Source organism: Mustela putorius, unplaced genomic scaffold (assembly GCF_011764305.1).
Source record: "Mustela putorius furo isolate JIRA1106 unplaced genomic scaffold, ASM1176430v1.1 tig00000145_pilon_pilon_pilon, whole genome shotgun sequence".
NCBI classification, from domain to species: Eukaryota; Metazoa; Chordata; class Mammalia; order Carnivora; family Mustelidae; genus Mustela; species Mustela putorius.
In genome coordinates, this window is record NW_025421294.1 from 1,918,033 (window position 1) to 1,932,860 (window position 14,828).

Below are 14,828 nucleotides of genomic sequence, written 5' to 3' on the forward strand. Positions count from 1 at the left end.
AATAAGGAATATGCCCATTCAACAGACTATTACACAACAATAAAAATGAATGAAATTCTATGAATATATTAAGAAATGCTGAATTGTATGCCATATTTTTTTATTAAGAGAATTTTTTTTTTTAAAGATTTATTTATTTGACAGAGAGAGATAGTAAGTGAGTACAAGCCGGGGGTATAGCAGGCTCCTTGCTAATCAAGGAGCTTGATGAGGGGCTCAATCCCAGGACCTGGGATCATGACCTGAGCTGAAGGCAGATGCTTAACCCACTGAGCCACCCAGGTGCACCTGAACTGTACACTTCAAATGTGGTACAGACTGCATATTTGAGTCCCCCTTAAATTCATGTTAAACCGAACCTCCAGTGTCATGGTGTTTGGAAGTGGGACCTTTGGGGTATATAGGTCACGAGGGTGGAACCCTCCCTCATGAATGAGATTAGAGTCCTCATCAAAAAGACCATAAGAGTATTCTCCTTGCCTGTTCTGCCATGTGAGGTTACTGAGAAAAGATAGCTGTCTATGAACCAGGAAGTAGTCCCTCACCAGACAATCTGCCTCACCTTGATATTAGAATTCCCAGTCTCCAGAACTAAGAAATAAATCTATGTTGTTTAAAAGCCACCCAGTCTATGGGGCACCTGGGTTGCTCAGTTGGTTAAGCTTCCAATTCCTGATTTCATCTCAGATCATGATCTCAGGGTCATGGGATCGAGCCTCACATCAGGCTCTGCACTCAGTGGGGAGTCTGCTTCTCTCTCCCCCTTTGTTCCTCACCCCACTCAATCATGCTCCTTATAAAATAAGTTAATAAATCTTAAAAAAGAAAAAAAAATGTGCCACCCAGGCGACAAAGTATTTCTGTTATAACAGCCCAAATGGACTAAAATAAAAAGAATGAATGTTACAGTATATATATCATATTTCAAAAAACTGCCATCAAATGAATGAACTACATATATACATCATATGCATCAATATGGGCAAGTCTCAAATATAACATTAAAGGAAAAAGTAGGGCACCGGGGTGCCTCAGGGGGCTAAGCCTCTGCCTTCAGCTTGGGTCATGATCTCAGGGTCCTGGGATCGAGCCCCACATCGGGCTCTCTGCTCGGTCTCTCTGCCTCTTGTGATCCCCCTTCTCTCTCTGCCTGCCTCTCTGCCTACTTGTGATCTCTGTCAAAAAAAAAAATCTTAAAAATAAATAAGTAAGTAGGAAAAGTACGCTGTAGAACATGCATGCAATGGAATTCTACTCATACAAAGTAAACAACTTGCAAAGTTAAACGTGAAAAAAGATACATATGTGAAAAAACTATATAGAAAACGAAGAAAAGCAAAACTTAAGGGGTGCCTGGGGGGGCTCAGTCATGAAGCATCTGCCTTCAGCTCAGGTCATGATGCTGGGGGTCCTGGGATCGAGCTACAAAGAGTTGGGTTTTCTGCTCAGCAGGAAGCCTGCTTCTCCCTCTCTCACTCTCCCCTGCTTGTGTTCCCTTTCTGGTTGTTCCTCTCTCTGTCAAATAAATAAAATCTTAAAAAATAAAGAAAAACAAAACTTAAGATGCTGATTGCACCCAAGGGTAGGGGGAGATGGGGACACAGTCAGGAGTGGCACACAGGGTTTCAAAGGTATTGGGGGCTGGGTGCTAGATACATGAAGGTTCCCTTTATTATTTTTTGAAGATTTATTTATTTATTTGAGAGAGAGAGAGGAGTGACCAAAAGGAGAGCTACAGGGAGGGACAGAGGGAAACTCAAGAAGACATCCTGACTTTTTTTTGTCTTTTGTTTTTTTATAGAGAAAGAGGGAGGGACAGAGGAAGTACAATGTGGGGCTCAATCCTACTACCCATGAGATCATGACCAGCCCCAAAACAGAGTTAGATGTTTAACTGGTTGAGGGCTGATAAGGGCTCAATCTCATGACCTGAGCCAAAATCAAGAGTTGGACACTTAACTGACTGAGCCACCTAAGGACCCCAGCATGATGGCTGCTTTTGCTTATTAAATTAAATTTAATTAATTAATTTAAGAGAGAGAGAGTGCAAAAGCAGGGGAAGGAACAGAGGGAGAGGGACAAGCAGACTCCATGTTAAGCACAGAGCCCAGTGCAGTGCTTAATCTCAGGAGCCTGAGATCATGGCTTGAGCTGAAAACCCAGGGGCCCCTGATGGTTTTCATAAAAGAACAAGAGGGGCAGTGTCGGCAGAGGAGCTGGTGGTTGTGACAGGTTGTAAGTAGGAAATATAAGTATAAATGAGAAGTCAAATAAAAATTTAACAATATTCCACCTTTCTTCCCTACCTAACACACGGGGACAGTCAGTGATTTAATAACATACAGAACAAAATATAATTTAATGGAAAAGAAATTTTTTTTTTTTTTAAAGATTTTATTTATTTATTTGACAGAGAGAAATCACAAGTAGATGGAGAGGCAGGCAGAGAGAGAGAGAGGGAAGCAGGCTCTCTGCCGAGCAGAGAGCCCGATGCAGGACTCGATCCCAGGACTCTGAGATCATGACTTGAGCCGAAGGCAGCGGCTTAACCCACTGAGCCACCCAGGCGCCCGGAAAAGAAATTTTTTAAGAAAGGATTTTATTTATTTGAGAGAGAGAGAGAGAAAAAGAAAGAGTGAGATCACAAGCAAGGGGGAAGGGTAGAGTGAGAAGCAGACTACCTGCTGAGCCAGTAGCCCAATGTGGGACTTGATCTCAGGACCCTGAGATCATGACCTGAGCTGAAGGAAGACACTTAACCAACTGAGCCACCCAGGCATCCCCAGATTTTTTAAAGATTTTATTTATTTATTTTAGAGAAAGCATACGCACAAGCAGGCAGAGCAGCAGGCAGAGGGAGTTGGAGAAGCAGGCTCCCAAGTAAGCAGAGAGCCTGACGCGGGGCTTGATCCTAGGACCCTGGCATCATGATCTGACCCAAAGGCAGACACATAACTGACTGAGCCACCCAGGTGCCCCAAAGATTTTCCTACTGATTGATTTCATTTACCATTTCAGACCTTTAAGTTTCTAAAATCATGTGCTAGAAGGGATCACCAATGGATGATAAAAAATCACCTATGTTAAAAATTTTCTGAAACTGTTTGGACTCTTAACTAGTATAATATCACAACAGAACATGAACAGTACATTTACAGTGTTCACCAAAAGATAGTCCACATATTAAACAGGTTCTGTCAGCAACGCCCCATGTATAAATATTGAGTTGTAACCAATGCTATAGGAGTAAGAGAAGCATTTATATATAACTTAAAATACCTGACATAAAATATAATGGAATAAAACTAATATTAAAAATTAAGAAAAACAAATAAACATTCAAAATATGCATTTTTTATTTACCTTAGTGGTCCACAAAGAGTGAGGCCAAAAAACCACAAGAGTGAAATGATACACCCAGCAACTGCATGTTTAAATATTTTGATCCACTATGAATGGAAATAAAAAGTTAAAAATTTTAGTCATATATATTTTGCTAGTATCTCGAAATCTTAAATAAAATATACAAGGAAAGAAAATAATGGTAGCACTTAAATATTTTAAAGGCTAAATAATTACATTTTTATTTTTTAATTTTTTTTAATGAAGATTTTTATTTATTTGACAGAGAGAGACAGAGCAAGAGAGGGAACACAAGCAGGGGGAATGGAAGAGGGAGAAGCAGGCTTCCTGCTGCGCAGGGAGCCCAATGAGGGGCTTGAGCCTAGGACCCTGGGATCATAACCTGAGCTGAAGGCAGATGGTTAACAACTAAGCCACCCAGGCACCCCAATAATTACATTTTTAAAAATAATCACATATTTTGAACTGAAACAGAAAATGTTAAGATCCCTTGACTAAATCTAGATTTGTAAGACAGCATTGTGTTTTCCATTTTCTATGTTCTTGTCTGTTCTTAGATCTTGAGATCTTTTTCTATAAAATACAAATTTGTGGGTTTTTTTCATTAGTTTCTCACTAGTTTGCTAGAACACGTAATGTTTTAGTCTTTAAATTCTTTTCCACCAGATATTCGGAGGTTGAATTACTTGAAAAGAGGGAAAAAAGTTATGATGGGCATTAAAATATTAATCCTGTTTTTCAAAACATGCATGGTCTCTAAAACAGAGGTACGTAAATTTGTCATTCTAATAAAAAGTCATGGCACAGGACTCTAAGTTGTTGCACAAAGTAAACATATAGTAGGGTCTAACTATTGTCCAAAGAGGTAATAATATGAGATGACAATACAGAATGCAGGAGATTTCTGGTATGCATCCTGAACCTCAGGTGCCTAAAGAAAATAATGATGATGATAAGGGTGACAGCTAATACGTATTATTTGCTGACTATATGCCAGGCACTATTTCAAGAACTTTATATGTATTAATTAATTTATTCCTCACAGTTCCATTAAAAGGTATTATTAACTCCATTTTACAGGTAAGAAAATTGAGGTAGAGAAAAATTAAGAAACTTGCTCCAAGTAAGAGTTCGAAAAGAGGACAAACACAACATGAAATCTGGCTGACTCCAGAGGCTTCATTCTTAACCTCTATGGTTTATCTGCCTCCTAATGACATATGTCCTAGGCTTTGGGCCATGTCTCCACATCTCATTCAGAAATCTTTAGAATAAAGTCTTGCATTTAAAAAAAAATTACTTTAGACCTTAAAATTTTTCTACTCTCTTCTCCATTTTTAAACATTCTGTTATCTTAATACTTTACAGTTTACTCTTGAAGACTTGATACTAAAAGGCAAGTCAAAAGCAACTTAACTCTGGAAATGTTCTGCTGTGTACTTAAATCATTTAAGTAATCTGATCAACGAAAGAGCATTTCTCCTGGCCCAATGTCTAGGAAGGTGCTAGGAAAAAAGGACTGTGGCAAAAACTCACCTGGTGTTTGGTAATACTTTTTCCAGAAGAAAATGGCTTTTGACACAAAACCATAAAAAATGCAGTCCTGTGAATAAGGAAACATTATATAATATAAATATTAGTATATTAATATTTATCTTATATATAAAGTATGATGTTAAGTAAAGATTCTCACTTTAAATAAATATACTACAACTTGAAAGATATGTTACCCTCTAAAAAATTATACTGGAAAACAATATTTCTAATAATAAGGCTTAATAATACTAAGGCTTTCACTGCAATATCTGGAGAACTCTTATTTTGTAATTGCCTTCAGAATCAGTTCACTAGCCACAAAAGAAAGGAGTCTCAATATTTTTTCATATTTTGAAATACGAAAAAACAAAACAAAACAAAACAAAAAAACCCAACCTATCTTCTCCAAAACTTAGTAACAGTCTAGAAATAACAGAAATGAAGAATGCCCTCACCTTTCAAATGCCCAAAATGGTCACTTAATTTTAGTAATTAAATTAACTTCCTGTAGTCTTAATGGATTTTTATTTACAGAGAGTGGTCACCATCAAGCTCAAGGTCCAAAGAAACTTTATTCAGAAAGAATTTCTTACTATGTGCAGAATAATGTAAAACTTATTTTATATGAGGAGCCTGTACTGTGAAGGGAGCATACTGTGAACAAAGCCCAGCATAGTTAAACTTAGAAAATAAGGAACATCTGTGCCAGAACAAGTCTCAGGTTACATTCTATGCCTGCTGGAAGGCTGACCTACACCAGTGGTATGGTCTGGGAATCCCTAGGGACTGGAGACTCTTCAGAAGCCTGTGGGGTCAAAACCATTTTTATGAAAATACTAAGAAATTATCTGCCTTCTTCACTCTTATTCTCCCAGGGGTGTACAGTGGAGCTCTTCAGAGGATAAATGATGTGAAATCCTGCATAGACTGAATGCTGAAACAGACATGAAAATTCAGCAAACCTCTATTAAGCTGAACATTGAAAGAAAGGTGCAAAAACCTCTTTAACACAAACTACAGCACAAGTCGAGTTTTGGGAAGCTATTATAGTATAACAGTCTTCAAAAAAAAAAACAGTCATTCTCTTTGTACATCTAACCTTAGGTATTTTATTTTTTTGAAAACTTAATCATAACTGTGTAAAGAGGAATAAAAAGCACAAAATACTTTATCTAAAATTTCCTAGAGATAATCAGTTAAAACAAGAGTTTCAAATAAATAAAACATTAAGGAAAAAAGAACTACAGACACTCACCCAAGTTTTAATATAAAAATGAATTGAACTATGTGAACTGTTTTTAGGAGATCGTATGATTCAAAAAGTCCCACAGCCTTCAAAAATTTAGTGAAACATAGTAACACAATATATTTTGTTAATCTGAAAAGTAAAAGCAGAAACAAGTTTTAGTATCATTAAAATCACAACTCTGTAATTTTTTTTCCTCATTATACACTAGGGATTATTATAAAAACCACAAATACTCATTAAAATAAATGAAACAAACAAAAAAAACCAAACAACTCCCCATCCACATAACAACTAATAATATCTTGGTACATATACTTCCAGATTCTTTTTTAACAGACACAATCTGCTAAAAAAAAGGGGGGGGCCCAAACTAAAAATAAATATGTTCTTGGCTAATTGAGTTGCCCAGATTACTTTCTAATCTGCCTTTTAAAACTTAACAGTTACTTCAAACAAAGAGAATAAAAAGAGACATCAAACTCTTTCTGCGATGAAACTAGAAGAGCACAATGTAAGAAGTAAGAGAGGAAAGGTAAAGGCCTTAGGTTTGCCCCTCCTCTGCTTTGCTATATGAGTGCAGTGAGAGTCATGGTTGAAAAGTTAAGCAACCTGCCCTACAGAGCCGTGTAAAAGCTCAGGAATCTGAAGCACCTCAGAAAGGCCTGGGGAGCTGAAAAGAGAAGCAGCTTCAACAAGTCCTCCAGGTAGCTGGATCCCCACATTCCTACCCATCATAGCCAGGCAACTAGCTCTCCTCAATCATGACAGGACACATGAGGCTTAGTCTCTGGAGAGGTCTAGACATAAGGCAAAGCAGAGATGAGGGGTGAGGTGCTAGAATAAAATCATGGAAATTAAAAGGAACTTTCCTTCTTAACTCCACCCGACCTCTTTTTCGTCTTTTACCTCTAATATCCTAACAGCCAGGCTGCAATCTCTCAGCAGAACCCTCTTAGGGATCCACTAGGGACAAGCCCCACCAGGTGTTCTAATTAGTTTTTTAGGGCTCCCTCAAATATGAATGGCAAACATAGATAATCAATCTTTTAAGCCCCTTTTAAGATAAGCTTGGGAGGGACCAATCAAAGTCAACAACAAACCAAAAAGATAAAGGGATCATAGGTAACAGCAGCAGAAAACAAAAAGAACTATAAATAACATTCTCTCAGACATAAGAATACTGAATGCATGAAAAAATTACGCTGCCATAAAAAGGAAGAAAAAAAGAGCTCCTGAAAAAAAACCTGAAATTAGGGAAGAAATTACTTCAGTCTTCTAGCCTAGTAGTAGCAGTAAGCTTTGATCATCTACTCTCAAGCAGTAAAAAAAAAATTTTGCACATGAAACCCACTACTAATCTCTATGTTGTAAAAGTGTATTACTGTACTGATGTTATATACATTATAAAACATACACAAATTAGAAATTAAAAAGAATGAGATAAAAAGTGGTGAAATCCTTAGTATTTTTTCCCTCATCCTAATAGGACATCTTGTGCAAGCCACTCAAGTACATGACTTCTTAAGTTTACATCAAACAGGTGTTACTATATGAAAAAGGAGGTGTAAGGGAAAACAAAACAAAACACGATGTGTGAAGGATTTCCACGTCTGGCATACTGACCGGGATAAGAAGTCTCTATCAGTGGAAGAAAAAATACAAAAACAAACCCAGAAGTTTAAAAGAAACCGAAGTCGTTCAAACAAAGTTAAAATAATTTGGCATACAATGGGGATATCAAGGTATTATATAAAAACTGATGAGTATGTATAACCCAGTAAGATGGCACTGAATTAACAAGAGCTAAACTATATTACTGTAAACATACAGTAATTTGATTAAGAAGGCACAAAAAACACATTTTAGGAAGATTTTGATGCAATTATTAAAATAAATTTCAGTTCTTCAAAGAATGAATCTCAGTATCTTTACCATCCAAGATGGCTCATTTTCTGTTTTAGTCCAGATAATATTATAGTAAATTAAAAAAAAGAAGATTTGACCAAAGTGCTTTTTCTTATTATGAACACCATCTGGGGGGCGTTTTACAGTGTAGTCTGGAGATTTTAACTATGTGATAATTAATCACCCAAAAGCTAATAAAAATGTTATTGTGGAATAACGTGTACGTCACATCCTAAAGCACCTTAAAGAAATTCCTATTAAACTCATTTGTTGAACATTCAAATATGTTTCAAAGATCAAGCATATTTTCTGGGATGACAAAAATGTTTTATAGCTTGGGGCACCTGAGTGGGTCAGTTGTTTAAGTGCCCGACTCGATTTTGGCTGGGGTCATGATATTAGGGTCATGGGATCAAGCCTGTTAGGCGTCAGGCTCCGTGCTCAGCAGGCAGTCGGCTCAAGATTCTTTCTCTCCCTCTATGCCCCACCCCCTGAGCATGCTTGCTCTCTCTAAATACATAAATCTTTAAAAAAAATTGTTCTATAGCTTGACTATACTGAAAGTTACATAGGTATACACATTTGTGAAAAATGAAAACTTGTACCTTTAAAATCTATGCATTTTATTATAGGTAAATTTTATCTCAATGAAAAAAGGAATATGGCAAAGAATAATAAATTTAAAGTTATGGCTATAATAGCAACAAAAAATCAAGTGTATTTTGTTTTTGAACTCTCTGCAGACTGGCTAAAAACACAGTAAAACAAGGGAAATCTGGGGCGCCTGGGTGGCTCAGTGGGTTAAAGCCTCTGCCTTCGGCTCAGGTCATGATCCCAAGGTCCTGGGATCGAGCCCCGCATCGGGCTCTCTGCCCGGCGGGGAGCCTGCTTCCTCCTCTCTCTCTGCCTGCCTCTCTGCCTACTTGTGATCTCTGTCAAATAAATAAATAAAATCTTAAAAAAAAAAAAAAAAAAAAAAAACCAAGGGAAATCTACCAAGTCTCTAGCAACTGTCCAGGTGTTTTGCGCTAACAGTAAAATCATCTTTAAATATGGAAGAAAAAAAGCATATTAAAACCTAAGATTTAGGGCGCCTGGGTGGCTCAGTGGGTTAAGCCGCTGCCTTCGGCTCAGGTCATGATCTCAGAGTCCTGGGATCGAGTCCCGCATCGGGCTCTCTGCTCAGCGGGGAGCCTGCTTCCTCCTCTCTCTCTCTGCCTGCCTCTCTGCCTACTTGTGATCTCTCTGTCAAATAAATAAATAAAATCTTAAAAAAAAAAAAAATAAAACCTAAGATTTATTTATATTTTGGACCATTTAAACTAGAGAAAAAAGTCACATAGACTTCGGTACACTGAGCATATTAACTATATTAATACTAATTAAATATTCTAGTCAGTGTAGCAATTCAAAATTAGCCAATGAAAATAAAAGTTGAGCTAGAAATCTGTTGTTTATTAGTTCCCAACACAGAGACCAGCATTATATGTACTCAGCAAATGTTTATAAAAAAAAAAAGAATGTTAATTCTACAACTATACTTTGTGATATGGTGATATCTCATACAGTAACATATATAATGCAATAATACAGTACATTAAGTGGCAACCAAGCTTCTGGCAATCTGAATAATCAGCAACTGAGCTACAGACTCAGAATGAAAGAAAAGAAAGAAATCAAATAGCAACACTCAAAACCTCAGGGGCTTTACTCCTTAAGCTTTTAATTAGGTGTAATAATAAGGCAGCAGGATAGAAGCAAGGACACAAAGAACAATAAAGTCAAGACAGGGAGGGAAAAAACAAAGACCAGGAAAAACAGAAGTATATTAAAAAATCACAGCAGTCCAGGAATTCTCAATGTCAGCAAAGAGCCTTGTATATTCTCCATGGGGCTATACAGCCATTCTTCAAATATTCTTTGCACACTTACTGTATGACAAATGCTATACATGGCCAATGAGACCTAAGGGAAGACTGACACGGTGGCTTCAAGCATAGCCTTCCCTCTTCCTGATCAAAAGAGAAGATGCAGTTGGAAATACTTGTCTTCTTTCTGCCTTCAGGGGAGGACCTTTATCTAAAAAATGTTATCAAAATGTTAACATTATCTATAAGACTTATCCATCTTATAACAAGCCTGAATATGAAAGCCAATACGGGTAGGATGGCAGAGAGTAAAGACAAGGAATCTGGGTCCTAGATGATATCACTTAGGTGCTGACCAAATACCTACAATGTCTGGTTTCTTTTCTGTGAGAATATCTCCTTATTTGTTTAAAGTTCTTTTCCTTAGGTTACTTACAACTATAAACATATTTCTAGGAGCTATCTGCGACACTTAATGTGTAATACAGACCCAGTCTGCAAGGAGTCTGAGGCCTAAGGAGGACAGGCAACCAAACAAGTATTTATGTGACCTAATATGTAATACAGTTTTAAAAGAATACTGGAAGCAACTAACTAACTTGGTAAGCAAAGGTCCATCTTTAGAGTTCGGGACGAGTCAGTGTATATTAAAGACTACGTAGGAATTTGGAGTACCTGGGTGGCCCAGTTGGTTAAGCATCTGACACTTGATCTCAGCTCAGGTCTCAACCTCAGGGTCATGAGTTCAAGTCACGCATTGGGCTCCATGCTGGGTGCGGAGCATACTTAAAAAAATAAAAATAAAGACTAACAAGAAAGCGGAGCAGAGAGTAGCATATGCAAAATACTAGTACTAGGAACAAGCCTTTGATGAATGACTGTATGTAAGGTTCAGCTAACCAGATGATGGTCAGAATGACCAGAGATCAAGGAAAAGGTAAATTATATTTAATATATTTGTTTTAAAAAGATAGGACAACATGTGAAATTCTTCTTTTAAAAAAAAGATTTTATTTATTTATTTGACAGAGAGAGAGCCTGGGTGCAAGTGCACAAGCAGAAGCAGGCTCCCTGCTGAGGCAGGAATGATGGGAGGGCAGTGGGGGTTCGATCCCACCTGGGATCATGATCAGAGCCAAAGGCAGACGCTTAACTGACTGAGCCACCCAGGTGCCCAATTTCTAAGTAATTTCCGTTTGAAATATTAATTAAACTTTAAAAATTTGGCACTTCAAAGGCAAGATTTAGTAATAAGGAACATTAATTTGAGAGAGAGCATGAGTGGGAGTGGCAGAGGGAGAGAGACTCTCAGACACCACACTGAACCTGGAGCCCGAAATGCTGAGTGATCTCATGACCCTGAGATCACTATGTGATCTGAAACCAAGAGCTGGGCGCTCAACATACTGTGCCATCCACGTGCCCCTAAGTAAAATACTTCTTGATAACATTACCATTATGATCTGACAGCAATTCTCTTTATTCCTTTTTTAATTTTTAAAATATAAAGATTATAAAAGTAATTTCTGAGTAGCTGCTTGTTATTAAAGTTGTAGATAAAATCATTCCTAATTTTCTCCTCACAGGTGACCAAGCGGTCATCCTTTCAAACCTTTTTCCCTTGCATCTTCATGTATGAAATATGCATATTTCATATATTCACATATTTACAATCATATACATATGTTGCTAGTTATATGACTTTTCATGTAATATATGTTCCAGATTTTTGCTACCATTATTAAATCAGGAAAAATTTTTTTTTCAGGAAAATTATTTTAACATTTAGTTAAAAGTTGGACTCTGATTTTTATTTTTAATTTATTTATAAAACATTAATTTTTAAAAAAGATTTTATTTATTTGACAGAGATCACAAGTAGGAAGAGAGGCAGGCAGAGAGAGAGGAGGAAACAGGTTCCCTGCTGAGCAGAGAGCCCCATGTGGGGCCCGATCCCAGGACCCTGGGATCATGACCTGGGCGGAAGGCAGAGGCTTTAACCCACTGAGCCACCCTGGTGGTCCTAAAACATTAATTTTTTAAAAAAAGATTTTACTTATTTATTTGAGAGAGAGACACAGAAAGAGAGAAAGGACAAAGCATGGGGAGCAACAGTGGGAGAGGGAAAAGCAGGCTCTCCGCTGGGAAGGGAGCCTGATTTGAGGCTCAATCCCAAGACCCTGAGAACAGGGTCTGAGCCACCCAGGAACCTCTGGACTCACTGATTTTTAAAGCCTCATTAGTGAGGTCTTCCTCTTGGGCTACAGATGAAACACTAGATAAGGCTAAATAACCACATACTAGTAAGTAGATATCTGCAGTTCATATTGTGCAGGAAAACAGTGAACAGCTTCATTTACTAAAAGGGAAAGATGGGGGAGGGTGTTTAGGAGAGAAATGCTCTTCAACAGGGGCAGTGGCCCTTGAGTCACTCACTGACTCTGGGGGACTCAGGGAGATACATTCTACCTACCCAACTGATGAATCATTATTTGCCATTAACTAGTTTCATTAAACGTTATCATTGGTCTTTTATGTGAAAGAGTACAAAAATCTCTGGTTCTCTAAACCTGAAATTACTGAAATTTCAGTTTGGGTTTAAATGTGCTTCTTAGCTTTGCCCACTGCAGCAGATCATGGTTCTCCAGCAAGTAATACACAGTGTGTGAAATGAATGGGGTTTAGGATAAGGGACTCCCACTTACTAGTTGGGAAAATAAACTTTTTTCTTTGTCTCAGTTTCTTGATCTGTGAAACAAGGGTGTGTTAGGTAGTCTACAGCACTGTTGTATTAAGTGAGATGCTACACTCAAAGCAAATCGAACACAGTTGTTCAACAAATGTTGACTGTAACCCTCTTTCCTGCAAAGAGGTCGTACAGAAGCCAGATAGCAATATTTGAAACAATTCTTTATTGGTGAATTCAGGCACAAAAATAGCCACAATTAAAGGATTTTTAAACTAGTTTTTGTTGCAGATTTTAACTAGTATTTGATTAGTCTACACAAAGGAAAATTCGTGCAATTTGTAATCTACTAAAAATTCACCACTCCTGAGTTGAATTTGATTCTGCAATGAGCTACAATAGAAGGGCAGTTCTGCTAAGCAATACAACAGGAGAGCAAAAGACTCTTTGCCCCATCTACCTAAGACAATAATCTCTTGAATAAACAGTAACTTTAAACTATTTGTTTAAACATAATTTCCAGTTTACAGAAAAGTGGCAAGAATAGTATGCCCTTTACCTGGATTCCCTCATTGTTACATGTCTCATTTGCCTTATTATCTCTCTAAATACAGGCTTTTTCTTCCTCAACTAAAAATAAGTTACTTATATTGTACTTCTAAATACTTGATTTCCTAAGAATATGTACATTTTCTTATAAAATCAGAAAAGTTATCAACTTCAGAAAATTTAACATGGTTATACTTTACCACCCTAGTCCAGTTTTGTTAACAGACCTATTATTGTCCTTTACAGCATTTGCCCCACTCTGCTACCAAAATCTAGATGAGTCGCCAACTGCATTTACTTGTCATACCTCAGTAAACAGTATCTGATATGCTGTTATTTATAAGAGATTAGAAAACTAAACTTAAACTACAAAAATGCAGTTGACCTAAGTTCTGTCCCAGCATTTTAAATGTTATTTTCCACTAAAAAAAATTATATTAGCAATGCTATTTCTACAGTTCCAAAGAATTTATCAAAGCAAACTTTAAATCTGAAAAAAAGTACTGAAGAACGAAAAAAAAACTGAACCTCATTAAAAATGAAGACAATGAATACCAAATTCCAACAACACCGTCGGACAGTATTTTATGCCTCTTTGACACTACCTCACAACTTAAGACAGCTCAAGGACACGCTCGAAAGTGGTTACTGTACTCACCTCTGGGAGGTTTGTGGGAACATACGAAGGAGGCAGTGTAAAGAGGAATTTTCGCTTTTTATTCTACGAATTTTTGTAGCGTTTGCGTTTGTTTTTAACAATGAGCACACATTTCTTATTTAATAATAAAATAAAAGAAGCCAAGGAAAAGAAAGTTAGATGACGGGCTGAATTTTTGATGCGCGGGGTTAACCTGAATGTCGAAGTTCATCCGTTTGTACTTTGCTTTCTTCGCCTGAAGCTGGTGACACCTTCCCCTCACTTACGCAGGGAGACGTCAGAAAGGTTAACTAGCCACTAAACTACTATTTCAGGGAGAAAGAGCCAACGGAAAGGGTTGTCACAGACCAGAAAAACCCCTCCCGTGAACCGGCTGGCAGAGGGAAGATTAACGGTGTACCTCGGAAACCAGAAACTCAAGCCGAACCTCCCGGGGCTTTAGAGCGTTCATTCTGCAGCGGGCAACGGGGGAGCCAATGAAAGCCGCAGGCGCGGGCAGCGCCGGGACGGGACGGACCCCTGTGGGACGCGTGCTGGGCTGAGGGCGTTCCGCGCTGTCAGCGGGACGGGAGCGACGCGGGTGCCCGCGCGCGTCCGGGTGCGCGAGTGAGCGAGCCAGCGAACGCAGGCGCGGGAGAGAGGCGCGAGCCGCGTCCGTCTCTTACCGAGCGCTGGGCACGTCCACGGGCCCAAGGCCGCCGCCGCCGCCGCCGCCGCCACCGCCGCCGCCGCCGGGGCCGGCTAGCACCTCCCCTCCGAATTTCTCCTCCATTCCGGGGCTCAGGAGCCGCCGCCGCTGCCCCCGCCGCGGGGTTTCCTCATGTCTCGCCGCTGCCGCGGAAAAGCGGGCGCAGGCGCGTCACTCCCCCATGGCAGCGGCCCCGTCGTGTCCCCGCAGGCCCGACCGCCGCCGCCGCCGCTGTACCCGGCTCTGGCTCACAAGCACACGCGCGTCGGGACTAGGCCGCGGGCAGTTCCAGCGGCGCCGGGTTCCCTGGAGGCGCACCGGAGCGG

At 39.0% G+C, this 14,828-nt stretch overlaps 1 protein-coding gene across 3 annotated transcripts in view; it reads right to left on the reverse strand.

The window, feature by feature from the left end:
* The window catches only part of SLC30A5 (solute carrier family 30 member 5), a 34,646-nt gene extending 20,038 nt beyond the window's left edge, over positions 1 to 14,608 (reverse strand). For 2 of the 3 annotated variants that reach the window (XM_045075262.1, XM_045075260.1), the window contains exons 1-4: positions 14,480 to 14,608; positions 6,155 to 6,277; positions 4,900 to 4,966; positions 3,364 to 3,449 (exon numbers count right to left, since the gene is read on the reverse strand). In XM_045075262.1, coding sequence (XP_044931197.1) covers positions 3,364 to 3,449; positions 4,900 to 4,966; positions 6,155 to 6,277; positions 14,480 to 14,586 — 383 coding nt within the window. In that variant the 5' untranslated portion in view covers positions 14,587 to 14,608. Of the gene's footprint in view, positions 1 to 3,363; positions 3,450 to 4,899; positions 4,967 to 6,154; positions 6,278 to 13,814; positions 14,358 to 14,479 lie in introns of those variants that run through there. The other variant, XM_045075261.1, reaches the window with a different exon arrangement.
* Between the last annotated feature and the right edge of the window lie 220 nt (positions 14,609 to 14,828).